The sequence below is a fragment of the Leucoraja erinacea genome, chromosome 6, assembly GCF_028641065.1.
Source record: "Leucoraja erinacea ecotype New England chromosome 6, Leri_hhj_1, whole genome shotgun sequence".
Classification (NCBI taxonomy): Eukaryota; Metazoa; Chordata; class Chondrichthyes; order Rajiformes; family Rajidae; genus Leucoraja; species Leucoraja erinaceus.
In genome coordinates, this window is record NC_073382.1 from 45,370,931 (window position 1) to 45,397,964 (window position 27,034).

Sequence of the window (27,034 nt, forward strand, 5' to 3'; positions counted from 1 at the left end):
GAAAAAAATACTCCAAATTACAATTTTGTTAACAAATATTGTCAATAAATTTATTTACAGCCCAAGAGAAATTGCACTTAAATATTCAAAAAATAAAACTATTCATGTAAATAACAGTAAACATTGTCAAAACAACGTCTGCTAGTCTTTTCTTAATTAGTAATTAAATGTGAATGGCCACACATATATTGCATTTCGAAGCATCATTAGCAGACCCTCAGTACAGTGAAACCAGAACAAAATAAAGTGTCTGAGAAAGCAAGTTTACACATTTATACACAGATTGTGAAATTTCCAAAGGTTGAAACAAATCTTTGCCAAGCACAGATCAGCCGCACATTACTCATTGTGTTACAAGTTCATGGGAAGAAAAACATTTTAAATTCAAACCAACAATACTGTCATGTAAACAATGATTATTTCCTCCAGGTTTTGATGAGCCTCCACTTCCTAGCAGTTTTCAAAGAGGTTTTCATCAAAGTTGGGCAATTCGTGATCTCCTGATAAAGAGTTAAGAGTTGAAATGGATAATAAATCTACTAGCATGTCATCCTTAATAGGACTCTCAAACGATGGTGTGTGAATGTTGGTTATGCTGGTGAACTCATTTTTGTAAGCTTGTTGTGGCATAGTTGAAACTGAAATAGGTGATGTGAGATTATTGTTTGCTGTCCTTGAACCTATGTTGTAGATAGTACTCAGTTTACCATTCGCTATTCCACCTGTTGGTGGTTCACCATATCGCAAGTCATCAGGTTTCATGCAGTTAAATGTAGTAGCTGTGGTCGGAGTGAAGAGTTCTGCAAGTAATTCCTCGTGGCTTGGGCTACTGTTCAGTGATGCATTAGAGCTGGTACAAACAGAGTCTCTGTCTTCAACTCCAGCCTGACCACAAAGATCATTCAAAAAGTCATACATCAGGTCTCCGTTATTAGTTGCATGGTTTAATGATTGTCCAGCGCTCAGATATTCACCACATTGATTAGTCTTCATTAGCTGGTCAAGAGAAGCCAATTGATTTTTTTTGGTTTGAAGTTTTTTCAGTAACTTCAGACGGAGCTTTTGAGCTTTGGAATCGATGTTATTCAGTTCCGTTTTCTCAACTGGGACTAAACTCTGATGGTTCACATTATAAGTCCCTGTCTCACACATCGGGGAATTATTAAATTTTGATGAATTAGAAAGATATGTTTTATTTAAAGTATGGGCACCCATAGATATTTTCTTGCAGTTGTCCTTCATATTACTGAATCGTTGAAGATTGTTATTCTGCACACAGGTAAGGTTTGGAGTATTTAAATCTGGAGATTCAGACGGATTTTTGATGGCCTTTTGTACAGATTTTGGGGTATTTTTGCTTCTAAACCCATCAAAATGCCCCTTCGCAGAAGACTTTGAATTTGTCACACCTGGCAAACCATTCTGAGTATTCCCAACTTCTTTCTTACTTGTTGTTCCAGGTTCATTGGTGGCCAGAATTGAAAGATGACGGTTCAACAGATTCTTTCCCCAGCCAACAGTGAAGTTCCGTTTAGCTACTGCAGTCTTGGGAATGCCAGTCGTTGATTTATTTGTAGCATGCGTTTTTGCAGTTGGAGATAACGAGATCTTATTGCAATGCCCCTTCTGTATTTTGATGTCAGACTTTGTCGGGATCTCCAAAATTCCAGATGGGATTACCATTCCTTCTTGACATTGAATTGTTGGGTTTTTTACAGTTGAATTTCTTTGTAATATTGCTGAAGGAATATCAGCTAGGCCAGTGTCTTGGAGTTGCAATGATTGGTATGGACTAAATGGCATTTCAGACTGCAAAATCTGTTTTTGACCCGTATCAGAATTTGCAATAGTTTGATCAATTTGACATTCTTCCCTGGAATAATGTACTTCACCAGGAGGGTGGACAGAGACATTACAATCAATAGCCATAAGCGGTGCATTTTGTAACTGCTGTTGATCTGGTATGAACTGAAAGGTGTCCAATGGGTTCCCTTCATCATCCAGTTTAATCTCAACAAGATTCAGTATTATATTCGCATCATCTCCCAGATACTGCAAATCTGTCAAGAAATTACTGTTTGAAGTTCCTTTTATATCGTTTTCCTTTACACAATCCACATTTGGTGTGGTGGGCTCTTTCAGTGCACTGATTATTTGTTTATCTGGTGCACTAAACAGAGCAGTATTAGTTAAAGGTATTTCACTGGGACGTTGCACATCAGAGGAGGTAGCCTCACTCCTTAAGGATGGAGCATTAAGCCCAGTTACAAATGAAGAGTCACTATGTGGAATGATATCCCTGCAAGTTGCCTTCTCAAAGTCGCTCCTTTCCCAGATGATAATATGGACTTCATGGGCAGGCACTTCTAATGTTGAACGTCTAACACAACTGAAACCTTGCAAATCATCGCACTGAAGCCATGAACCTATAAGCAGATAGAAATGAAACATTTTATTTCAAAAATGATTCCACTTGTTTACACCGAGAAATTAATTACATGACCAAAAAAATGTTAATACCACCTTTAGAAAATACAGAAAACATGGGGCAGCACAGTGGCAGAGTTGCTGCGTGATCCTGATTATGGGTGCAGTCTGTACGGAGTTTGGAACTTCTCCATGTGATCGCATGGATTCTCGCCAGGTGCTTGGTTTTCCTCCCACACTCCAAAGACTTACGGGTTTGTAGGTTAATTGGCTTCAGTAAAAATTGTAAATTGCCCCTAGTGTGTTGGACAGTGCTAGTGTACGGGGTGATGGCCGATCGGCTTGGACTCGGTGGGCTGAAGGGCCTGCTTTCGCACTGCATCTCTAAAATCTAACTTGACCCAACACCTTGAGAAAAGTTCAATTTTTGAACAAAAATGCAGCTCATCAAGTTTGCTAAAAACTGATCTAATGTGCATGCTTATGTCATGGGGAATATGAATGTAAATACATTTTTCACACTAACAGCAAATTGCAATATTCATGATTGTATAACTAAAAAAACTACCAAATATTACATTTGTGATTTTAGAGTATAAGAACAAAGTACCAACTATAAATGTTATATGTTCTGCATTGATTTGCGCACACTATTGAGAAAATAAAAATCAAAGGAGGTTGCACCATTAGGCTATTGAGTGCTTATTACCTGTTTCACAACAAATCCAGGTAGTCCCACTTCCCTGCCCTGTGTCATGAAAATGGCACTGAAAATCCTTCCCACCCCACCCCATTTCTATCAAGTTTTTAAAATTGAATCATACAGTACGGAATTCCAACTAATCCATGCCGACCAAGATGTCCCATCTAAGCTAATCCCACTTGCCGGTACCCGGATGGGATGCCGAAGGACAAGAAGCTAAAGCCAAGATGCCGAACGGACATCACGTCGAAAATCCGAGATGCCGAATGGACACGACGTCGAAAGGATACAAAGCTAAACAGACACGAAGCCGATAGGAAATGATGTCGAACGGACATGGTCGAAAATTTGTGACGCCAAACGGACATGAAGCCAAAATGATAAATAGGTATGAAACACTTTTAAAAAATCTATATTTGCTGCAAGAATTGTTGCATCTTGTTACATTTTAAAATAGTTAAATTGTTGTACCTTGTACATCTCCGGGGACGGGATTGCTCCGACAACTTGTCAGTCAGCGACAAAGGTCAGCGATTGGTCCAGACCCCCGTGTCCATCACATAACTGCCTCTGTGGCAATCGCATCAGCTTGGAGTCACTGCCACCATTTTACAAACGTAAGCTCAAGATCCCCCCCCCCCCCCCCCTCTCCCGTCTCCCCCTGGCCAGTGATGTGATGGACGTGGGGTTCTGACAAGGTGTCGGACCAATCCTGTCCCTGGAGACGTCATATCCGTTCGGCTCATATGTTGCAGTACCAATCTTTTCTGTTCGTTCTTCAAAACAAAACATAAGATTCTCCCCATGAGATACTGCTGTCTGGATCCTTATGCGAATTGAACTGCAGATGCTGGTTTATACCAAAGATTGACACAAAAGACTGGAGCAACTCACCGGGTCAGCACGCTGTCTGGCCTGCTGAGTTACTGTAGCTTAACGTTCATCCCTGTTTGGACTTCTACATTCAAGTGATAGATATAATCATGATTGATTGATGGAAACGAGCCCTTCGGCCCACCGTATCCGCGACCCCCTTCGATTCACACTAGTACTGTATTATCCCACTTTCACAAACACTCCCTAAACACTAGGGGCAATTTGAAGAGGCCAATTAACTTACAAACCCTTTGGGGTTGGGAGGAAACCGGAAGAAACCCATGCAGTCACAGGGAGAACATGCAAACTCAACCTAGACAGTATCCAAGGTCAGATCTCATTCATAAAGTTAATAAAACTAATCAAAGAGCCAATCAGCCAGCCAGGAGGGGGGGGGGGGGGGGGGGGGGCTACGGTTTCCCCCCCCACTCCAAAGACGTGTCGATGTTTAGGTCAATTAGCATCTGCAGTTCAATTCAATTAGGTAACAATTGGTGCAGACTCGGTCATCCGGAGTGCCTGTTTCCAATCTCTAGACTAAAGAAAGCTTACTGTCAACATGGATAACCTTTCACCTCAAATTTCCCCTTATTTTACCAAATACACGATAGCATTGAAGAGAAAGTTAAAAACCACCATAGTGTGACTTACTGTTACATTTCCCCATGACAGCTAAGTTTAAAATAATTTCAATATTGAGAGATATTAACTGATTAGTCCAATAGGTAGTAGCAAAGGAAAGTTTTAATGCTGGTGAACATTTGAGTATCTTTTTTATGTGGAATATCTAAATTGTACTTAGAAGACCTGCTGTAGGAGGTAGCTGAGGCAGATACTTTCACAGTATAGTCAGGTACATGGATTGGAAAGGTTTAGAGGAGTATGGGTCAAACACGGTAAGGTGGGACTAACGTAGATTGGCATCTTAGTCGGCATGGGCACCTTGGGCTGAAGGGCCTGTTTCTGTGTTGTATGACCGCAAGAAATTGCAGAGAATTGTGGACGTAGCCCATTCCATCACGCAAACCAAGCTTCCTTCCATATACTCCATTTACACTTCACGCTGCCTTGGCAAGACCCCCAGTATAAGCAAGGACCAGACTCATAAGGAATAGGAGTAGAATTAGGCCATTTGACCCATCAAGTCTACTCCACCATTCAATCATGGTTGATCTATCTCTCCCTTCCAACCCCATTATCCTGCCTTCCCCCATAACCTCCGACTAATCACGCCGGACACTCCCTCTTTTCCTCTCTGCCATCAGGCAAGACGTACAGAAGTGTGAAAACACGCGTCCAGATTCAGGGAGTTTCTTCCCAGCTGTTATCAGGCAACTGAACCGTCCTATCAACAACTAGAGAGTGGTCCTGACCTACCTCACACTTCACTGGAGACACTTGGCCTATCTTAAATCGAACTTTATCTTGCACTAAATGTTATTGCAATAACTTGACCCTGTATTTGGACATCGTGGAGTACTTGATTGTAATAATGTGCAGTCTATCCGCGGACCAGATAGCATACAACAAAAAAGCTTTTCACTGTACCTTGGTACACATGACAAAAAACTAAACCAAGCTAAATGCTCAAAACAGTGATTCTACCACATATCTGTGGGTATCAGATGTGTACTGCCCTGTTCTGGGAAAGGGGATTGGGGGTTCCAAGGCAGCAGTGAGGAACTATTCAAATAATTGCCACTGCATCTACAATTTGAAGAACCGTTTTATGTTTTTTTTTGTACATTGCCAATAAATGCATACATAAATGTCGGATGTATAAATGCATACATACTTTTCAGGAAAATACTATTCAAAACATTGACGTCAAGCCAAAAAACGTAACTCATACCATCAGAATTCCGAATCCACGTGACAAAATGCTTCATATTTGGTAAATACTGAATAATAGAGCAGATTCTGTACAAGCTTCCTTCAAAGTCAAATCCATAAGCATCCAAGTCTATATGTGGTGGACCTTCCACAAAATGTAGCATGTATATCGAGGAGATCCTAAGAGAAATCAAAAGTTATAAAAAAGTTCCATAAATGTAATTGTAACATGTTTGTATTTATAAACAAGATACCTACCGTTCTATGTGCATTTTCCGCCTTTGATCTTTATCTTGACATTTATTACAGGGCGATTTATGAACAGCATTCAGCGGATGCCAATCTGAATCTATTTTTGTAAATGTAGTCAAGGTTTTTGTACACCTATAAACAAAAAAGTACCATAAGCAATGCATATAAACATTTCCATATAAAAAAAGCCTGATCTACATCCTAGGTCCAAGATTATTAGGTGAGTGCATATTGTTATTTTTAAAGATATTTTATTGTGAAATAAATTAGCCTCCATTTGGCATCCTCATTATTTAGTCTTAACGATAAGAAAACAAAATACCGCAAAACACAAAGAGCTGGATTAACTCAGCAGGTCAGGCAGCTTCTCTGGAGAACAAGGATTGGTGATGTTTTGGGTCGAGTCCCTTCTTCTGACTCGACCTAAAACTTCGCCAATCCATGTTCACTGCCTGACTTGTTGAGTTACTCCTGCACTTTGCTTCCTTTTGTGTATTAATCAGCATTTGCGGTTCCTCATTTCCTTTTCTCTAGAGATGCTGCCTGAGCAGCTTAGTTACTCCAGCATCTTTGGTGTAAACCAGCATCTGCAGTTCAAGAGAGTCAAGAGTCAAGAGTCAATTTAATTGTCATTTGGACCCCTGGAGGTCCAAACGAAATGCCGTTTCTGCAGCCATACATTACACACAAATAGACCCCAGACACAACATAATTACATTTTACTAAACATCCATTATCTCTCCACTGCACTCTCGATGTCAGAGTCAAATCAAAGCCCCCGGCTTGATTGTCCCGCGGCCATTGAAGCCCATGGTTCGCACACCGGGTCTTGGTGTTGGAGCCCCCGGTTGCGCTGCAAACGCGGCCATTGGCATCAGTGGTGTCAGGCCCCGCTCCAGGAGCTCTTCAACCCCGCGGCGGGCGGGAGAATTTGTCTCCCTCTTGCCGGTGCCGCCGTCCGCAGAAGCATCGCATCAGCAGCAGCAGCAGCGGCATCGGCAGCAGCAGCGGCAGCAGCAGCAGCAGCGCTCCTCCACCGCACCGCTCCGTTCTCGGCCAGTCCGCGACGGCAACGGTTTTCGTTGCGGCCTCAACGACATGACGAGAAAAAGGTCGGGTCTCCAGTGATTCAAAAAGTTTCCCCCCCCCCCCTCCCACCCCACCCCCATCCCACCCCCACACACACACCCCACATAAAATAACAAAAACTACATCAAAAAAAACAACAAAAAATTAAAACGCGGACAGGCTGACGAGGCCGCTGCTAGCCGCGCCGCCTACCGATCCTATGGTTCCTATCTATTCAATAAATTTGATTGGTTTGGCATTTCTTAAAGCAATTGAACAGTCATGGCATCATATAGCAGGGAAACGGGCCCTTCGGCCCAATTTGCCCTTGCCGACCAAGATGCCCTCCGAGTACTTTTGGTTTTTTTTGGATGTGATCAAAATTAATCAAAAAAATACAATAAACGATGACGCTCAAAATGGTTAATTCCTGGACTGATGGCAAATTTGAATTCTTTAAACAGGTTAAGGAACAATTGATGCAGAATATAACGATAGTCAAGATACCACAATCCATAAATGGGAAATGAAAAGAGCTACTTTCCATAACATGGCAGAATAAGATATGGTACGCAACGAGCCAATGTGAATGAAGCCCGATATTTGGCACCATCTTCCTCCATGTTTTTCTGAAGATGTTCAGACAACTGGCCTGGTTTAGCCAAGATTCAATCAAATACAGAAAGTTTAGAGGTATTTTTACTGCATAAATAACTGATGAAGAGGCCAAGACACTGGGTGTTTTTAAATGCAGAGGTTGATAGGTTCTTGATTAGTAAGAGCATCAATGGTTACGGCAGGGAGAAAGCAGGAAAATGGAGTTGAGGGGGAAAAATAGATCAGCCATGATTGATTGGCGGAGTAGTCTCAATGGGCAGAATAGCCTAATTCTGCTATATTTTATTGTCATGGCATATAATCATAGAGGGTTAGGGTTCAAATGGATTGATACAGCACCACATTTCAATTGAAATAGGTCTCATTATTCTTGGACTCCGTTTTACTCATGTAATTACTTGCTTTGTAATCTTATTGAAATCCACCTTTTATACAAAGTGGGTATTCATTTTGAATCCACAATATGAAATATTCTATACTCATCTGAATTTCCAATATCCAGGAATAAATCTCTGAGAATAAAATCAGTGGAAGAATAACATTTTACAGGAATGTGCAGGATGAAATCACTGGTTATCCGTATTGGAACATGGCACAAATTAACATACACCAACACCACACGTTAAATTTTAGTTTAAAAAGTACACTTGCCTCTCGTCATATTTGTAGCCACACTTCATACATTCAAAACTCCAAATATATGATTGTATAAAAAACGTCTCAATACAGGCATCCTGCTTAAGTAGAAGTGGGAAAGCAAAGACTGGGCTGTCAGATTTTCCTGAAAAAGACATGAAAACATTAGGTCTATTTTTTTCATATACTACATTTGATGAAGTAGTTGTATGTCAGGAACAGCAGCTTTAATGATAGCCAGAAATATTTCATTTGGGAGAGCACCAGAAACAGGAGGAGAGGAAAATAATGCAGAATAATGTGGTTCACTATAGTTTAATTAAGTTTAGTTTATTATTTTTGTTGTGTGTACTGAGGTACTGTTAAAGTGTTTTTCTTGCATGCTATTCAGTCAATGAAAAGACTACACATGATTACAATCAAACCGACCACAGTGTTTAAAGGAGTGAGCGATTGTAATGAATGATTGTACATTGGCTTCTGGAACCAGCACACAAAGTCACCTGGCTTCGGCACCATCACAGAGTACACAAACATAATAATAATAATAATATTAATAAATTTTATTGTCATTGCACATAAGTGCAACGAGATTTGGGTATGCAGCTTCCATCCGATGTCATAACTTAAATAACTAATAAAATTTAGATTTAGATACCCCGAGAACATGGTTTGTAAAAGAACATTAAAACAGTAAAACAGTAAAACAGACTAAAGTGCAGATGTGTCTGAATGAAGTCCAAAACAAGACACCCAAGGCCACAACAACTGCATAATCTAATTAGTCTGCACCATTATACTAACTAAATTGGCATAACAAGTTAATTATTAAAAGATGAGATAGCAAATTTTCAATTAAAGAAGATACAGGATGGCTCCTTAGCAATTTCCTCACCAAAGGGTTAATATTTGTACAGTAATGGAATTTTAAACTAAATATAAACAGCTGATCAAATCTGTTTGATCCTGGGCTCCTTACATTAAAGTCGTGGGTGTTGCTTTTACAATCAATACCAGGAATGGTAAACAGTGACTACTTCATGCTGGATACAACTGGCGTGAATGTCAAGGGCTATAATTAGATAGGAGTGTTATAAATGTGACAAAGCTCAATGATCTGCACTAGAAAAGTAATTTGGGTGTAGGAAAAAAACTACTCAAATTTTCCAATACTCCAATTAACGGTGGCGCCGTCAGCGATGGTCTGCCTTTTCGTTTTTTTGTTATTTTGAGTGTGTTTTAAAAGTATATGTTAATGTTCTCTGGTTTGTTTTATGTGGGGGTGGGTGAGGGGGTCAGGGGAAACTTTCTTCATTCTCTTACCTTGCCAGAGATGCGATTGTTTTCTAGATCGCATCTCCGGTCGCTCTGCGGCCAAACATCACGGAGCTGGCGGCCTTGCTCGAGACTGACTGTGAGCCCCACCGCGGGGCAATGGACTTACCATCGGAGCTGGCGATCCCCTGCCAGGGATCCACGCTCCAAACGCAGACTGCAAATTTCACCATCAAAGAGCTCGCAGTCTCGGGTAGAGACTGAAGTCGGGAAGCTCCAAAGTCGCAGATGGTTCAACTAGCCCCGACCTGGGGTTCAATCGCCCGGCACGGGGGAGCAGAGATAACTGGTTGCCCCGACACGGAGAGCCCGACCGCCGGCTACGGGGACCAAGATCGTCCCGTCAATGGAAGGTTCATTGCCCCCGACCGCAGGAGAACAAAGAAGGAAAAAGACTGAACTTTTTTTGCCTTCCATCAGTGAGGAATGTGGGGGAGTCGCTGTGGTGGATGTTCATGTTAAAAATGTATTTGGGAGTCTTGATGCTCTTTATGGCAAATCAAATTCCTCATATGTTGCAAAACATGCTTGGCTAATAAAGTACTATTATGATTATCATGATTTTTTAAATATCCCCTTTCCAAGGATTGCTAAAATAAAGAACAAGCAACCAATACTATGAAATGTATCTATTTTGTGACCGCATAATCTCATTGCAGGACTGACTGGGTATTCTAACCTACAGTGCCCTCCGTCATTTATTTATTTATTTATTTGCCTCTGTACTTCAGTTTGAGATTTGTAATAGAAAAAAACGGTTAAATATGGTTAAAGTGCACATTGTCAGATTTTATTGGTCCACTTTTATACATTTTGGTTTCACCATGTAGAAATTACAGCTGTGTTTATACATGGCCCCTCCCATTTCAGGGCACCATGATGTTTGGGACACATGGCTTCACAGGTTTGTAATTGCTCAGGTGTTTCAATTGCCTCCTTCATGCAGGTACAAGAGAGCTCTCAGCACCTAGTCTTTCCTCCAGTCTTTCCATCACCTTTGAAAACTTTTATCGCTGTTTATCAACATGATTGTGTCAATTGTGAAAGTTGTGCCAATGAAAGTCAAAGAAGCCATTATGAGACTGAGAAACAAGAATAAAACCGTTAGAGACATCAACCTAACCTTAGGCTTACCAAAATCAACTGTTTGGAACATCATTAATAAGAAAGAGAGCACTGGTGAGCTTACTAATCGCAAAGGGACTGGCAGGCCAAGGAAGACCTCCACAGCTGGCGACAGAAGAATTCTCTCTATAATAAAGAAAAATCCCCAAACACCTATCCGACAGATCAGAAACACTCTTCAAGAGTCAGGTGTGGATTTGTCAATGACCACTGTCCGCAGAAGACTTCATGAACAGAAATACAGAGGCTACACTGCAAGATGCAAACCAATGGTTAGCCGTAAAAATAGGATGGCCAGGTTACAGTTTGCCAAGAAGTACTTAAAAGAGCAACCACTATTCTGGAAAAGGGTCTTGTGGACAGATGAGACAAAGATTAACATATCAGAGTGAAGGCAAGAGCAAAGTATGGAGGAGAGAAGGAACTGCCCAAGATCCAAAGCATACCACCTCATCTGTGAAACGCGATGGTGGAGGTGTTATGGCCTGGGCATGTATGGCTGCTGAAGGTACTGGCTCACTTATCTTCATTGATGATACAACTGCTGAAGGTAGTAGCATAATGAATTCTGAAGTGTATAGACACATCACGTCTGCTCAAGTTGAAACAAATGCCTCAAAACTCATTGGCCGGCAGCTTATTCTACAGCAAGACAATGATCCCATACTGCTAAAGCAACAAATGAGTTTTTCAAAGCTAAAAAATTGTAAATTTTCAAGTGGCCAAGTCAATCACCCGATCTGAACCCAATTGAGCATGTCTTTTATATGCTGAAGAGAAAACTGAAGGAGACTAGCCCCCAAAACAAGCATAAGCTAAAGATGGCTGCAATACAGGCCTGGCAGAGCATCACCAGAGAAGACACCCAACAACTGGTGATGTCCATGAATCGCAGACTTCAAGCAGTCATTGCATGCAAAGGATATGCAACAAAATACTAAACATGACTACTTTCATTTACATGACATTGCTGTATCCCAAACATTATGGTGCCCTGAAATGGGGGGGGGGAGGAAACTATGTATAAATATTGCTGTAATTTCTACATGGTGAAACCAAAATGTATAAAAATGGCATTTATTAAAATCTGACAATGTGCACTTTAACCACGTGATTTTCTTCTATTACAAATCGCAAATTGTGGAGAACAGAGGCAAATAAATGAATGATGGGTCTTTGTCTCAAGCATTATGGAGGGCACTGTAGGTCAAATCAGTAATAGAAGTACTGATAGTATCAGTATTATTACAACTAAGAAATGGGGATAGGGTAAATGCATGGTCTTTCTCCCAGAGTAGGGGAATCAAGAAACATAGAAATTAGGTGCAGGAGTAGGCCATCGGCCCTTCGAGCCTGCACCGCCATTCATTATGATCATGGCTGATCATCCAACTCAGTATCCCGTACCTGCCTTCTCTCCATACCCCCTGATCCCCTTAGCCACAAGGGCCACATCTAACTCCCTCTTAAATATAGCCAATGAACTGGCCTCAACTACCCTCTGTGGCAGAGAGTTCCAGAGATTCACCACTCTCTGTGTGAAAAAAGTTCTTCTCATCTCAGTTTTTAAAGGATTTCCCCCTTATCCTTAAGCTGTGACCCCTTGTCCTGGACTTCCCTAACATCGGGAACAATCTTCCTGCATCTAGCCTGTCCAACCCCTTAAGAATTTTGTAAGTTTCTATAAGATCCCCTCTCAATCTCCTAAATTCTAGAAAGTATAAACCAAGTCTATCCAGTCTTTCTTCATAAGACAGTCCTGACATCCCAGGAATCAGTCTGGTGAACCGTCTCTGCACTCCCTCTATGGCAATAATGTCCTTCCTCAGATTTGGAGACCAAAACTGTACGCAATACTCCAGGTGTGGTCTCACCAAGATCCTGTACAAGAACCAGAGGAAAGAGGGGAATGATTTAATAGGAAACTAAGGGGAGCCTTTTTCACAAAGAGAGTGGTGGCTATATGAAACGAGCTGCTAGAGGAAGTAGTTGAGGCTGATAATACAACATTTAAAACACATTTGGAAAGGTACATGGACAGGAAAGGTTTAGAGCAAGGGGGTAAATTTCTCCTACCCAGGGAGTAAATTTGTTGATTCTGGATTTGTAAATTTTTTCTCATTGACTGTGTTTGGTTCTGGTATCTGTTCATCATTAGTTGTTCATGAATAAGTGAAATTACATTATTACGTGCTATTAAAGTTGCCTGGGGTAAATGGGACGAAAAAGGTTGGGAACCCCTGGTTTAAAGGAATGTTGTCCAAACATGGACAGGTGAGACTAGTGAGGCAGCTTGTTTGGCATAGGCAAGTTGGGCCGTAGGGCCTGCTGTCGTACTGCACGGCTCCGACTCATTTCCAATATTCTTCATTAGATAAATAGCCCTAATGGTGAAATTATCAATAGGGACATCCGTAAAAAAAGGGAGAACCACTCCCCAACATTAAAAAGAGAAAAATACTAAACAGGAAAAAAGCAGAAATGGGAGACAATCTTAGACCTGCTAAGTTTCAGGAAGAAAGCAGCTGCATCAGTTTAAGCACTTTCATTTGGTTTTACGTAAAATAATAGTATGAATGTTACTGTAAATAATTTCAGTGCAGCACCATCTGTGAGCCATCATGGGTCAGAAAATTATTTTTTATATAAAAATATTAGAGAGAACATTATAGGAATCAAAATTAGTTAATTACCTAATTCGCATCTCAGCTTTGGTTGAAGCAAATTGAAGACTCTCTCCCGGATATTGTTCAGCATTAATTCTATCTGAGCGAGCAACTGAGGAGGAATCTTCCATAAACCATCACCTGCAAGTATAATTTAAATACATTTAAGATAAAGTACTTCAAAACAATTGATTCACCTAAAATTAATTACATTTTTGTTTCTAAGTTATTAAATTGGACTCAAAACAAGCAAATTTTCAAAGAGAAATATCTAAAATTATAACCATATAATGTAGACTGTCTTTTCCCCGTCCCCCAATCATAGTAGATGTGGTGATACAACAAACTGCAGATGCTGGTTTACCAAAATAATAGAGAAGTGCTGGAGTAACAGCGGGTCAAGCAGTATCTCTGGAGAACATGGACAGGTGATGTTTCAGGTTGGGACTCTTCCTCAGACTGATTCATGAACATGGCAATAATGAATGTGCTGCTTTATAGTAGGGATGCTAAAAATAAAATTGTTCATTTGCAACTGAAACTCTCATCCATGCCTTCCTTGATTTAACATTTATTATTTCAATACGTTTCTAGCCAGTCATCCACCCTTTATATTAAAAAAATATCAACACTCTACTCATACAAATAAATGCTCATCCATCAAGTCTGTATTCAATTATTTTAAAAGGTCCATGCACCTCAATTTTTGATCGTCTCCAATTCAATTTCCAAGATAATGAGATAATATATTCTTAAAAACTTTCACTGAACTAGCATTTGATCATGTGTACTAGTCTGTGAACATTTTTATTTTGTAAGGACAAAGTGTGGGTACAGTGGCACAGCCCAAGAATTACTACCTCACAGCACCAGGTTCAATCCTGACTATGGGTGGTGTTTGTACGGAGTTTGTACGTTCTCTCTGTGACCACATGGGGTTTATTTGGGTGCTCTGGTTTCCTCCCACATTCCAAAGACGTACAGGTTTTGTAGGTGATTTAAATTGCCCCTAGTTTGTAGAACGCGAAACTGGGATAACATAGAACTAGTGCATGGGTGATCGTTGGTCGGCGCGGACACGTCGGTGGGCTGAAGGGCTTGCATCCACGCTGTATCTCTAAACTTAAACTAAAGACAAATGAGAAGTGAAAGGTGTTGATACACAGTGTCCTCCATAATGTTTGGGACAAATACCCCTCATTTATTTATTTGCCTCTGTACTCCACAATTTGAGATTTGTTATTGAAAAAAAAAAATCACGTGGTTAAAGTGCACATTGTCAGATTTTATTATAGGCCATTTTTATACATTTTGGTTTCACCATGTAGAAATGACAGCTGTGTTTATACATAGTCCCCCTCATTTCAGGGCACCATAATGTTTGGGACACATGGCTTAACAGGTGTTTGTAATTACTCAGGTGTGTTTAAATGCCTCCTTAATGCAGGTATATGAGAGCTCTCAGCACCTGCTCTTTCCTCCAGTCTTTCCATCATCTTTGGAAACTTTTATTGCTGTTTATCAACATGAGGACCAAAGTTGTGCCAATGGAAGTCAAAGAAGCCATTATGATACTGAGAAACACGAATGAAACTGTTAGAGACATCAGCAAAACCTTAGGCTTACCAAAATGAACTGTTTAGAACATCATTAAGAAGAGAGCACTGGTGAACGTACGAATCGCAAAGGGACTGGCAGGCCAAGGAAGACCTTCACAGCAGATAGCAGAAGAATTTTAAAGAAAAATCCCCAAACACCTGTCCGACAGATCAGAAGCATTCTTCAGGAGTCAGGTGTGGATTTGTCAATGACCACTGTGCATAGAAGACTTCATGAACAGAAATACAGAGGCTACACTGCAAGATGCAAACCACTGGTTAGGCGCAAAAATAGAATGGCCAGGTTAGTTTGCCAAGAAGTACTAAAGGAGCAGCCACAGTTCAGGAAAAAGGTCGTGGACAGATGAGATAAAGATTAACATATCAGAGTGACGGCAAGAACAAAGTATGGAGGAGAGAAGGAACTGCCCAAAATCCAAAGCATATCACCTCATCTGTGAAACACGGTAGTGGGGGTGTTATGGCCTGTGCATGTATGGCTGCTGAAGGTACTAGCTCACTTATCTTCATTGATGATAGAGCTGCTGATGGTAGTAGCATAATGAATTCTGTAGGTATAGGCACATCCTGTCTGCTCAAGTTCAAACAAATGCCTCAAAACTCATTGGTCGGCGGTTCATTCTACAGCAAGACAATGATCCCAAACATATTGCTAAAGCAATAAAGGAGTTTTTCAACGGTAAAAAATTGTAAATTCTTTCTTTCTTTCTGACCTGTTATTATTCATCTCTAACCCTGAGAAATCTATTCCGGCAATACTAGCTCGACTTATTCAATGTAGTAGTTTTTATGGTTATAAAACTAAATCTTATGGTTATAAAACTAAATCTTATGGTTATAAAACTAAATCTTCTCCACGTGGCCACAGGGAGAAGGTACAAACTCTGTACAGACAACACCTGAAGTCAGGATTGAACCTTACAGCTCTGGTGCTAAGGCAGCCACTCTACCGTTATGCCACTGTGCCACCCATTGGTTTAAATCAAACAAATTACTAATAAAAAAAAGAAGTGATTATTGGAGACTTTCATCTTTCTGTGGATTGGGTTAATCAAGTTGGAATGGGAACTGACAATACTAAACTGGTTGAGTGCATTTGAAATAATTTCCTGAACCAAGACATTATGGAACTGAGCAGGGAACAGTCTACCCTGGATCTAGTAATGGGTAATTAGACACATATTGTAAATGACCTTGGGACGCCAGGGGAGATGGCAGTCTGTTCGTTTTTTCATCATTTTGTTATTTTTAGAGTTTGTTAAAAGTTTGCTTTGATGTACTTCGGTTTGTTTTATGTAGGGGGAGGGCCCGATGCTGGAGCGGGTCGTCTCGACGTGGAGGGCCGGAACGCCACTGGCTATGGGAGTCAAGACCATCCCGTCAACGGAGGGCTCGAGGCCCCCGAACGAGGAAGAGCAAAGGGAAGGACTTGGACTTTATTTCGCCGGTGGATGTTCATGTTAAAATGTGTTTTTGAGTGTTCTGTTGCTTTTAATTGTATGACCGACGAGGCCAGTGAAATTCCTCGTATGTTGCAAAACATACTTGGCGAATAAAATCTGATTCTGATTCATAGACTGGTGTACTAATCACAGTATGATAAACAATTTCCATGATTTGAGAGGGAGAAACAATTGTGTTTACCTTCAATAAATTATGATAAAATGAGGTTAGGGTTAGCTAATAGATTGAAATGAAAGATAATATGGAAGTAGGGACAGGTATTTGTAATTTAAGGTAAAAATGTATCCTAATAAGGAGGAAAGTTTCTACGTGTTGGATAGCGTTTGACGGCACTGGGCCTGTACTCACTGGAGTTTAGGATGAGGGGGACCTCATTGAAACATCGAATAGTGAAAGGCCTGGTGCGAGATGATGTGGTGAAGATGTTGCCACTAGTATGAGAGCCTAGGACCAGGTGCCATAGCCTCAGAATAAAAGGACGTGCCTTTAGAAAGAAGACGAGGAGGAATCTCTTTGGTCAGAGGGTGGTGAATATGTGGAATTAATTGGCACAGCAGGCTGTGGAGGCCAAAGCAATGGATATTATTAAGGTGGAGATTGATATTCTTGATTAGTACGGGTTTCAGGGGTTACAGGGAGAAGGTAGGGAAATGGGGTGGAGGGAAAGATAGATCAGTCATGATTGAATGGTGCAGTAGACTTGATGTGTCAAAAGGCCAGATTCTGCTCCTATAACTTGTGTTCTGTCATAAGTATCGAGTAAGCATCCACTCCTAGCTGTTGTATCTGCAAAGGGATACAAACCTATTGAAGAGGAGACAGAGATCTACTAGAATAGTTTCCAAGAATGAGGGTCAGATGTTATAAGGAAAGCTTAGAGAAGCCGAGAATGTTTTCCTTGGATTTAGAAGGTTGAAAGACGGAGGTGTTCAAAATAATGAGCAGTCTATATAGAATAGAGAAACTGTTCTCTTTGGATGAAGATTTGAGACTTCATCATCGCGGAGTCCTGGGATCCCTTTGCCGAGGGCCGCCAGTGCGAATCTCCGCCCAGCGCGGCCTGTGGACTTCGGGAGCCACGGACTCCGGTAGGAAGTGGCCGATTCAGAGCTCCAAGCCGCTGAGGTTGTTCTCACGTTCCGACGTTGGAGTTCCACCATCCCGGCGAGCGGGCCTGAAACATCGGGCCGCCCGTAGTGGCGACGGCGGAAGGCTTGGGAGGCCCCGACCACGGGTGAACATCAAAGAACATCAGAGGAAGATGACTGAACCTTGGTGCCTTCCCTCACAGTGGGGAAATTTTGAATCTGCTGTGTGGGGATGTTTTGTGTTGGAGTCTATCGTGTGTTGTGTTCATTTTTTATTCGTATGGCTGTATGGTGACCATACATTTCACTGTCCCATTTGGTACGTGACAAATAAATGTATCTTGTATCTTGAATCAATAGATACAGTTCCAAGCCCATCAAATTTTTGTCAGGATCAATCTTCATTTTGCTCACAGAAATGTCCAAATTATGTACCAACTTTCCGATTCAAATGTTTCAACTTAGTCACCCCTTTTGCTGAATTCTTAATGCGTTATCAAAGTATTTCCTTTGATAGATCTACCATGTTATGGTACTTGAAGCTTTCACTTACTGTTGAGAATACAAATGTATTCAAAAGTTTATTTCAACTTCCCCCAAAAAAGGAGTGTTTGCAGGAATTAGGTTTGTGTACTGAAGTACAACATGGATGACCAATTACCTCCATTTATACATACACAATACGCAACTTTTCTACCCTTGAGTTTCACAATTTGCAACTCTTGGGCTCAAATCTGTCTCTTCATCTCTGACCTTTGTCCAACAATCTGGCTATCAAATAACCCCCTCGCCTGTGTTCACCTACTGGTGGCCATGCTCTGTCCTGCCCCTCCTGTCTCTCACCCTGTCCTGCCCCTTTCTTTCCCACCCTCTATAACCAAGGTAAAGTGTACCGATCAGAAATGTCACCAATCCATTTCCCCCAGAGATGCTGCCTGACACGCTGTGTTATCCAAGCATTTTGTGTCTATCTTTGATATAAACCTGCATCTGCAGTTCCTTGATATTACATAGAAGACCGATGATCACTTCCTACCTGTTCCTCGACATTGGCTGCTAGACAGTAGTGCACATGCCTGGTCATACTCAGTGCATAGATTCTTAATTGGAGATTCCACTTCTGTTCCTAGATTGCTTATGGCATTTCGAAGTACTTTCGAATGGACCAGAGCTGTTAAGATGCAGTCTAGCCAGCAGAGTGCAGCTGTGTTCTTCCACTGAAGAATTAATTGTACGATAGACAATTCCTCTTTAGGAACTTCCAATTCAGAATGTTCAGATTCAGTCGATGGCTCCTTTCTTTTGCCACATAGTTGTCCAGGAGCCACATGAATTGGCTCATTTGTGACACCTGTTCCATGCACTTCAGCAGAATTAACTGTCTGATGATTGCTTCCATTATTTGAATAAGGAATAAAGTTGTCTATTTTATTCAATCTGCTGGCTGTAAACTTAAAAGCACTTTCCCTGGATAGACTACTGAAACTATCCCAACTGCCTTTGTTACTACAATTCAAAGTTTTTTGTCGTTTCACATTCTGTTTGGACGATTGAATCAGCACGCTTGATTTATATATGTTCTCCCCACTATGAAGTGATGATTGAAGGCTTGGCAAGGTGGATGAAGTTAGGATCTCATTCAATGGTTTACATCCCAAAGGAAAGAAACACTATAAAGAAAATAAAACACTTTCACTTAAAAATCAGAAACATTAGTGAATCTACAAATGTCAGAACTGCCCCCGCGAAATTTGTAACAATCAAATGTCAGATTTATCTGCTGGTATAGATGGAAAATATTGACATATATTTTTACAATTCTAGATTAATAGAGTAATTATAGAAATATCCAGTAGATGCAATTAATTACCAGCACTGCAATACTGAAAAATTTGACTTTAAAAAGATGGCCAATTTGTAATATTGTAAAAAGGATTCTATTAGCTTGATGACATGCAAAATATTCTAGCTCAAATCTCTTCCCCAAAAATATTAAACAATTCACTAAGTAGACAAGGAACTGCAGAAAGTTTATGAAAAAGGACACAAAGTGCTGGAGTAACTAAACATGTCAGGCAGCAGTTCTGGAGAGCATGGATAGACGACATTTCACGTCGAGACCATTCCTCAGACTTCCAGAGTCCGAACAAAGGTCCCAACCCAAAAGGTTGCCTATCCACGTTCTCCAGAAATGCTGCCTTGACCCGCTGAATTACTCCAGCACTTTGTCTTTCTGTAAAAGAAATTCGATAATATTCAGTACCTGTGGATTTGTACAAAGAAGAATGGATTCTTCAAAGCTGATACCATATCTGCGTAGGACCTGCCGTTTCCCTTTTGCTGCACAAACTGGACAATATTCATGTGGATCTAGTGAAGTACTTTGAAAAAACTGCACATAGAAACAAAAAGTGGTATCAAGAAAAACTTTACAATAAAGAATTTTATTGGGGGGGAAAAAATAAATCAGAGAGTGAAATGTTTAATGCCATCCATCATTTCAAGACTGAATAGAAACCTAAACCCATTTAATATAGTGTTTTCATTCATTCAAATGGAAAAGATTACATATACCAAGTTTATTTTCATATTCTGGTTCTCACTTGAAAGCAAGTCATGGATGTCCTCAAGTGTATTTTGTAATTATCACTCAGAGGAATACCATTTTACCATGTTTTCACCTCAGTAAAATCTTTCGCCATAGCACTTTGTGCAAGATTTCCGTGTCACCATTGGTGAGCTTAGATTGTTCCACAATTCTTGATCTTTTCCAGAAATAATAATAGATCAAAAATAATTTAGAAGTGTAATAAAATTTAGAACTTTGTGCAGTTGAGAGAGGAATAAACAGTTTTACTGACTTTTCCCAAATACCCCACCGTGTGGATGGAAGACACATTTATATCAGTGCCTGGACCACTCAGTGGCAAACAAGTCTTGGTCTTCTGTCTATCCATCATGCTGGGCCATAGGCTAACCTTTACCATCTCACCGGTGATCTGAAGCACATATCAGGAACTTCTCAGATAAAGCTGTTAAAATAAAAGTTGAAGATATCATTAGCGGATATCCAAAACCTTAACATAGATTCCTAGATAGGCGATAGGCGATAAACTTAAGCTACAATACACAGGCACAAATTTAAAATAATCATTTGGTGCGTCATATTTTAAAGAATAGTTCCACATGAATTGAAACTTAGCTATCAACATCTCACCGGAGTTTTAACTTGAAAATGATCGGATTGCCATTGTAAGAATATTGGTAACTCAGTTTTAGTTTAATAATAAAATCGATCCACTAAAATATGTTTTGCTTATAGAATATATTGCATAAAATTCACTAAATTTGCATGAAGACCTATGCATGAACTCATAACTAAATAAACACATGCTTACCAAATTTCAAAATCACACTAATACTTGCTATGGCAATTGTTTGGTGATTATTACTTTTCATAAGGTTGACAAAAACACCCAAATTGATACACAAAATTCAGCAAGTAACTTTCCAAAATATTGTATGAATCTTTCCAATGCACAAGAGCAAGTTTCAAAATAACATTAAAAAAAAACTGAAAAGACAAGCTAGTTAACTGAAGCTTAATCGAACAAGGTTGAGCACAATGATCTTGATTACATCAAGGGTTTTCGGAACAGAGATGCGAGACAAAAAAATGTAAAATTCTTATACATATTGGAAACCTATCTAAATATCACATGGGTAAAAAAAGCATAGGAAAGTCTCAGTCTTTCCTGCAAACATTTGATTTCATTTAAACCATGTTATATGAGGTTACAACAATAACTACAAAAGAGGCTGCATGCTGCAGAGCTATTAACTAATTGTTATGCGAGATTTCTTCATGAAAATGCTGATATGGTCACTAGATGTAAAGAGCAATGCGCACAGAGGACAAATTCTGTGAATCTGATACATCAGAATTTGAGTTAGAACTGATGTTAAGAAAATCTTAATTTCTCCCATCTACCCTGTCAAGCAATACAAGAGTTTTGCATCTATCAATGAGATTAGCTCTTATTCTTCTGAACCTGAAAGTATAGGCACGGTTTGCTTAATCTCACCTTAGGACAATATGCTAACATCCTAGAGATGCTCTTGCATTGGGTAGGTCACTGACTAGAGGTCAAGTCTAAAATCAGTACCAAAAGATCTAGGGGCTGGAAGTAGAACACTGACATGATCTGGACTGTCCTTCGAAAAAGCCATTGGAAGTTTACGGAATGAAAATAAAATAAAATGAATTTTAAAAAGCAAATTAGGACAGCTATTTTAGGATAGTCAACTTAAAAGGGGACGGGGACAAGTGGCAGGACATAGGGACAGAGAGAACACAGAGTGCTGGAGTAACATGGCAGGTCAGCTAGCATCTACAGTCTCCATAAAAACAGGAATCTGGGTTATGGGGGAATAGGAATTGTAAATGCTTTGGAGTGAGACCCTGCACCAAGATTTTGACCCGAAATATGGACAATTTCTCTCCCTCCATACTCCCTATGCTGCTTGACCTGCCAGATTCCTCCAATAGATTATATTTTTTGCTCCAGATCCCAGTATCTACAGTCTCTTCTGTCAACATTTAATTGCTGTTCTTTTAGCCAGTTAGAGAATGTCAAACCAAACAAATTATCTTTTGGTCATTTAATAAAGCACAATCCTTTTATTTTTAAACAAAATTAAATATCATAATCCATGCCTTAATTTTCAGCATTCTTAAGAAAATGTTACGTTCTGGTTCATAGAAATCTGAATACATTCTATTTTCTGATTTTTGAATAACTTGGAAGTGTTATACCAAAATAATTAAACAATTGCAATTAACATCATCAAAACTGAGTTTTAAAAATCACTCACCTTAACAAATGCAAAAATCTGTCATCTGTATCCTAATTTCATTCGTCTTCAGTCAGTAATAAATAGTGCTGCCAGTTTGACCAAATATCAAGTAACAACTAATCAACTCAGCTTTATAAAATTAATTTGATGCACGTTGAGAAAACAAAAAGGTTTATACGATTATAGAAATGACCAGACAATATGATTAATAAAAACCTCATGATTTGCCATTTCACAAACTCCATCTTTTGGAAATTTGCTCCATGATTTACCATGTTTACCATAAATGACCTTGAAAACTACGCACCCAGTAATTTTTGCAGAAATTCGCCTAGTTGTCCTTATTTGCAATTTGTTGCTGATTGACCAAGAGGACAAAGCTGCTGAACCATTTTAAAGTGTTGCCACACTGGAAGCTTTTCCCAAGTAGCCAGAGATTGTGCAAACACCAAAGACGTGCTTTATCTTGCACTATATTTTATTCCCTTTATCCCGTATCTGTACATTATGGACCGCTCAATTGTAATTGATTGGATTGGATCCGCTGATTGGATAGCACGCATCAAAAAGCAAAAAACATGTGACAATAACAATAAACAAAACTTTTTTTTTTAAACCTATGGGAATCTTGCACCTTAAGTACAGATCTAATCAATAACTGAATAACTGAAGAACTTTAAAATAAAAGATAGATCTCAAAGTTTCACAAGTTTTATTCATATACCACAATGTTGACCTCTTCCTATTTATGAACAAAAACAGGTGAAATTGAACACAAAACACAACGTGCTGGAGGAACTCAGTGGATCAGGCAGCATCTGGTGAAGGTATGGGCATGTGACATTTCAGGTCAGGACACTTCTTAAGTCGGGAGCGAGCGGGCTGAATAAGGGGGAATGCTCAATAAAAGAGGGTAGATAGGTAGGACAAAGCCTCCAAGAGTTAGGTGGATACAAGCAAGAAAAGGAGTGAAATGTAAAGCTGGGAGGGAGAGATGTGGGTTGCAGGGGACGAGGGTAAAAAAGGAAGAAATGGCAGACTTGGAAATGGGAACGATGACAAAGAAAGATATTGGCCGGGGGGTGGTGTGGGGTGGGGGGGGGGGGGGGGGGGGGGGGGGGGACCCAATGCCTGACATGCGGAGTTAGGTGGATACAAGTTCAAGAAAAGGAGTGAAAGGAACAAAGCTGGGACTCTGGATGAGAGTGTGGGTTGCAGGGGACGAGGGTAAAAAAGGAAGAAATGGCAGACTGTAAATGTAAAGGAAGCCACACATTGGGAATACTGAATGCAGTAGGTCAGGTTTGGAGAGGTGCACATGAATCTCTGTCTGACATGGAAGAGTTGTGGGGGGCCCTGGATGGAGGAGTGGGATGTGGTGTAGGAACAGGTATGATATCTCCCACAATTGCAGGGGAAAGTGCCTGGGGAGGGGATGGATTGAATGGAAAGGGATAAGGGATGCAGAGGGAACAGTCTCTACAGAATGGGAAGATGTGACTGAGTGGTAATGGGATCACGTTGAAGGTGGTGAAATTAACAAAGCTGGCAATGAAAATGTTTTAAGTGACATTTCCAAACTCTTTGTAAGTCCATATGCAATACTAAAACCCAGAGCACACGGTTTCAAGAAAGATCCCATGATTGGGGAAAAAAAGACCCAATTAAATTTAACACCATTATCTTTTAAATTTAACATCACACCTTGGATCACCACTTTTTATATAATGTAAACATGAAATACAAAGTGGCCCACTTCAATAGTAGTTTGGTTTTATTATTTTGACATGGACAAACAGGAAAAAGATTTAAAAAACTATTGCAAAATATTCAAATTCAGAGGGGCAATCTTAGAATGTCAAAATGTCCACAAAAAAAATACTTTTTGGCATGTTTTGCAATAATGCAAAAACCTGCACAAAATATCAGAGCACTAAAGAATGTTTTGGATTAGAGCATTGTCGAGGAATAAATTATGTGGACTGGCGATTGAATATAATTTGAAGTTTGACACCTTCAAATTATTGACTAATTCTTGGGATGATGGGACTGTCATATGCTGAGAGAATGGGGCAGCTGGGCTTGTACACTCTGGAGTTTGGAAGGATGAGAGGGGCTCTCATTGAAACATATAAGATTGTTAAGGTTTTGGACACGCGAGACAGGAAACATGTTCCCGATGTTGGCCACAGCCGAGGGGCTACAGTTTAAGAATAAGGAGTAAGCCATTTAGAACGGAGACGAGGAAACACTTTTTTCCTCACAGAGTGGTGAGTCTGTGGAATTCTCTGCCTCAGAGGGCGGTGGAGGCAAGTTCTCTGGAGCTGAGAGAGAGAGAGAGCTATATAGGGCTCTTAAAAATAGCAGAGTCAGGGAATATGGGGAGAAGGCAGGAACGGGATACTGATTGGGGATGATCAGCCATGATCACATTGAATGGCGGTGCTCTAAGGGCCGAATAGCCTACTCCTGCACCTATTGTGCATTAACTTATCTATTGTGCAAGATTATTAAAGCACCAGGAAAAAAATCCAGTAAAAGAATGGCATATAAACAACAGAGATAATCCCTAAATGAATTAATGCCAGATATCTTTCACCCAATGTCTAAGAATACTTCACTTTCAGCCACAGCACCAAGTTTACCAACAGTAGGTGGGGTGAAAATTAAAAACACAGGCATCTCAAAGGGTTCCTGAGACATTGAAGCACCTTTGATGTGCTGGCATTGATGCATTAAAAGAAAGATAGTCTTTAGTCTCAAAATGTCTCAGTCTAGGTTCAATAATGCAAAAACACAGAAATATAGAGAAAGAAGTACAGGTACTAGCATCTGCTCCAGCACCCTAGTCTGTATGAGTGAATGAAGCACACATTTCAGAATTTATGGAGAATCCATGATTCAAGAGTCTCAGATTTCTACTTGGAATTAGTGGCCTACCTTAAGAGAAGTTGGGCAGAGACTTGAAGCGCCTTTACTTATGTATTAAGAAAACAGTTGTCGGTCTCCAAATCTTTATCTAGGTTCATTAATGCAAAATAGTACACATTAAGTACAGAGAAAGGAGAATCAGCCCCCACCCAACACTCTGGCTTTGTATGTGAATGAATGGCAATTTCAAATTCATGGAAAAATCGATGAATCAAGGGGGGGGGGGGGGGGGGGGGGGGGGGGTAAGGGGGACTGGCGAGCTGGAGAGTTGTGGAGATGGAGAGTTGGTGGAAACCTGGTAAGTGGAGGCTGAATGGATGGGTGTGGTTGGGGGGGGGTCACTGAGCTGTATAGGGAGTTGATGGGAACAGGGGAAGGTATGGGGAAATGGGAGGGGGGTTGAGGCAGAGAGCTGGGAGGAGTTGATGGGAGCCAGGGGAGAGGGGGGGGGGGGGGGGGGGGGGGGGGGGGGGGGGGCCAGGGGGGGGGGGGGAGTTGATGGGGGGGGGGGGGGGGGGGGGGGTGAGTTGGGGGGGGGGGGGGGAGTTGATGAGAGTGAACCCACATTACCCTTCTCCCGCACATTACACCCTCACGATAACCCGTTACTACTCTCCCTTCCTCACCCCGTTACCTCTCGGTACCCCGCTCCCTCCCGTTAACCATCTATCTCCTCGTTATCCCTCCGCCCCCCATTACCCCTCTCCATTACCCATCTCTCCTCATTATCCTTTCTCCCATTACCCCCCTCCCCCCTACCATCTCCCCACATTACTCATTTCAATTTCAATTCAAAAACTTTATTGGCATGATAAAAAAACATTGTTATACTGCCAAAGTATAAAACATGACATACATATTTAAAATGCATAAGTATAAATACAAGTATACACAAGTATACTCCCTCTCTCTCCCCATTACCCTCTCCCCCCCCCCTGTCGCCTCTCCCCATTACCCCTGTCGCCTCCTACCCCCATTCCCCATTACCCCCAATCTCTCCTCCCTCTCTCCCCCATTACCCCCTTCTCCCCATTACCCCCCTCCCATTGCCCTACCTGTACCGCCTCTCCCTGTCACCCCCCCCTCCCCCCATTACCCCCAATCTCCCTATTACTCCCTCTCTCCCCCAGTCTCCCGCTTCTCCCCATTACCCCCCTCTCTCCATTACCCCCAATCTCCCCATTACCCCCAATCTCCCTGTTACTCCCTCTCTCCCCCAGTTACCCCCTTCTCCCTACCCCCCTCTTACCCCCACTCTCCGTTACTCCCCCTCTCTGTTACTCCCCCTCTCTCCCTGTTACTCCCCCTCTCTCCCTGTTACTCCCCCTCTCCCCCCATTACCCTCCCTGTTACTCTCTCCCCCACTCCCCTCTCTCTCCTGTTACCCCCACTCTCCCTGTAACTCTCCCCCAGTTACCCCTCACGCCGGCTCCTCGCGGCCTCTCCGTCGCTCCGTCAATTCCCCGACTTCCGGTAGCGGCATTCCACATCCGGTGCCGGCACAGCGCGGCTGCCCCGTGATGTCCGTCAGTCACC

At 41.1% G+C, this 27,034-nt stretch overlaps 1 protein-coding gene across 4 annotated transcripts; it reads right to left on the bottom strand.

Annotated features, from left to right (window-relative positions):
• Window positions 1-23: 23 nt before the first annotated feature.
• Window positions 24-27,034, bottom strand: uspl1 (ubiquitin specific peptidase like 1). Of its 4 annotated transcripts, XM_055636877.1 has the most exons (11): window positions 26,916-27,034; window positions 25,508-25,586; window positions 22,586-22,696; window positions 20,572-20,742; window positions 19,974-20,102; window positions 18,747-19,380; window positions 13,567-13,680; window positions 8,429-8,558; window positions 6,098-6,223; window positions 5,859-6,019; window positions 24-2,426 (listed from the first exon to the last, which is right to left on the bottom strand). In XM_055636877.1, the coding sequence occupies exons 4-11, from the start codon at window positions 20,695-20,697 to the stop codon at window positions 451-453; spliced, it is 3,396 nt and encodes a 1,131-aa protein (XP_055492852.1). In that variant the 5' UTR covers window positions 20,698-20,742; window positions 22,586-22,696; window positions 25,508-25,586; window positions 26,916-27,034; the 3' UTR covers window positions 24-450. The 4 variants fall into 4 exon arrangements, with proteins under 4 accessions (XP_055492852.1, XP_055492850.1, XP_055492853.1 ...); XM_055636875.1 differs by lacking the exon at window positions 22,586-22,696; XM_055636878.1 differs by lacking the exons at window positions 22,586-22,696; window positions 25,508-25,586; window positions 26,916-27,034 and adding an exon at window positions 21,877-22,560.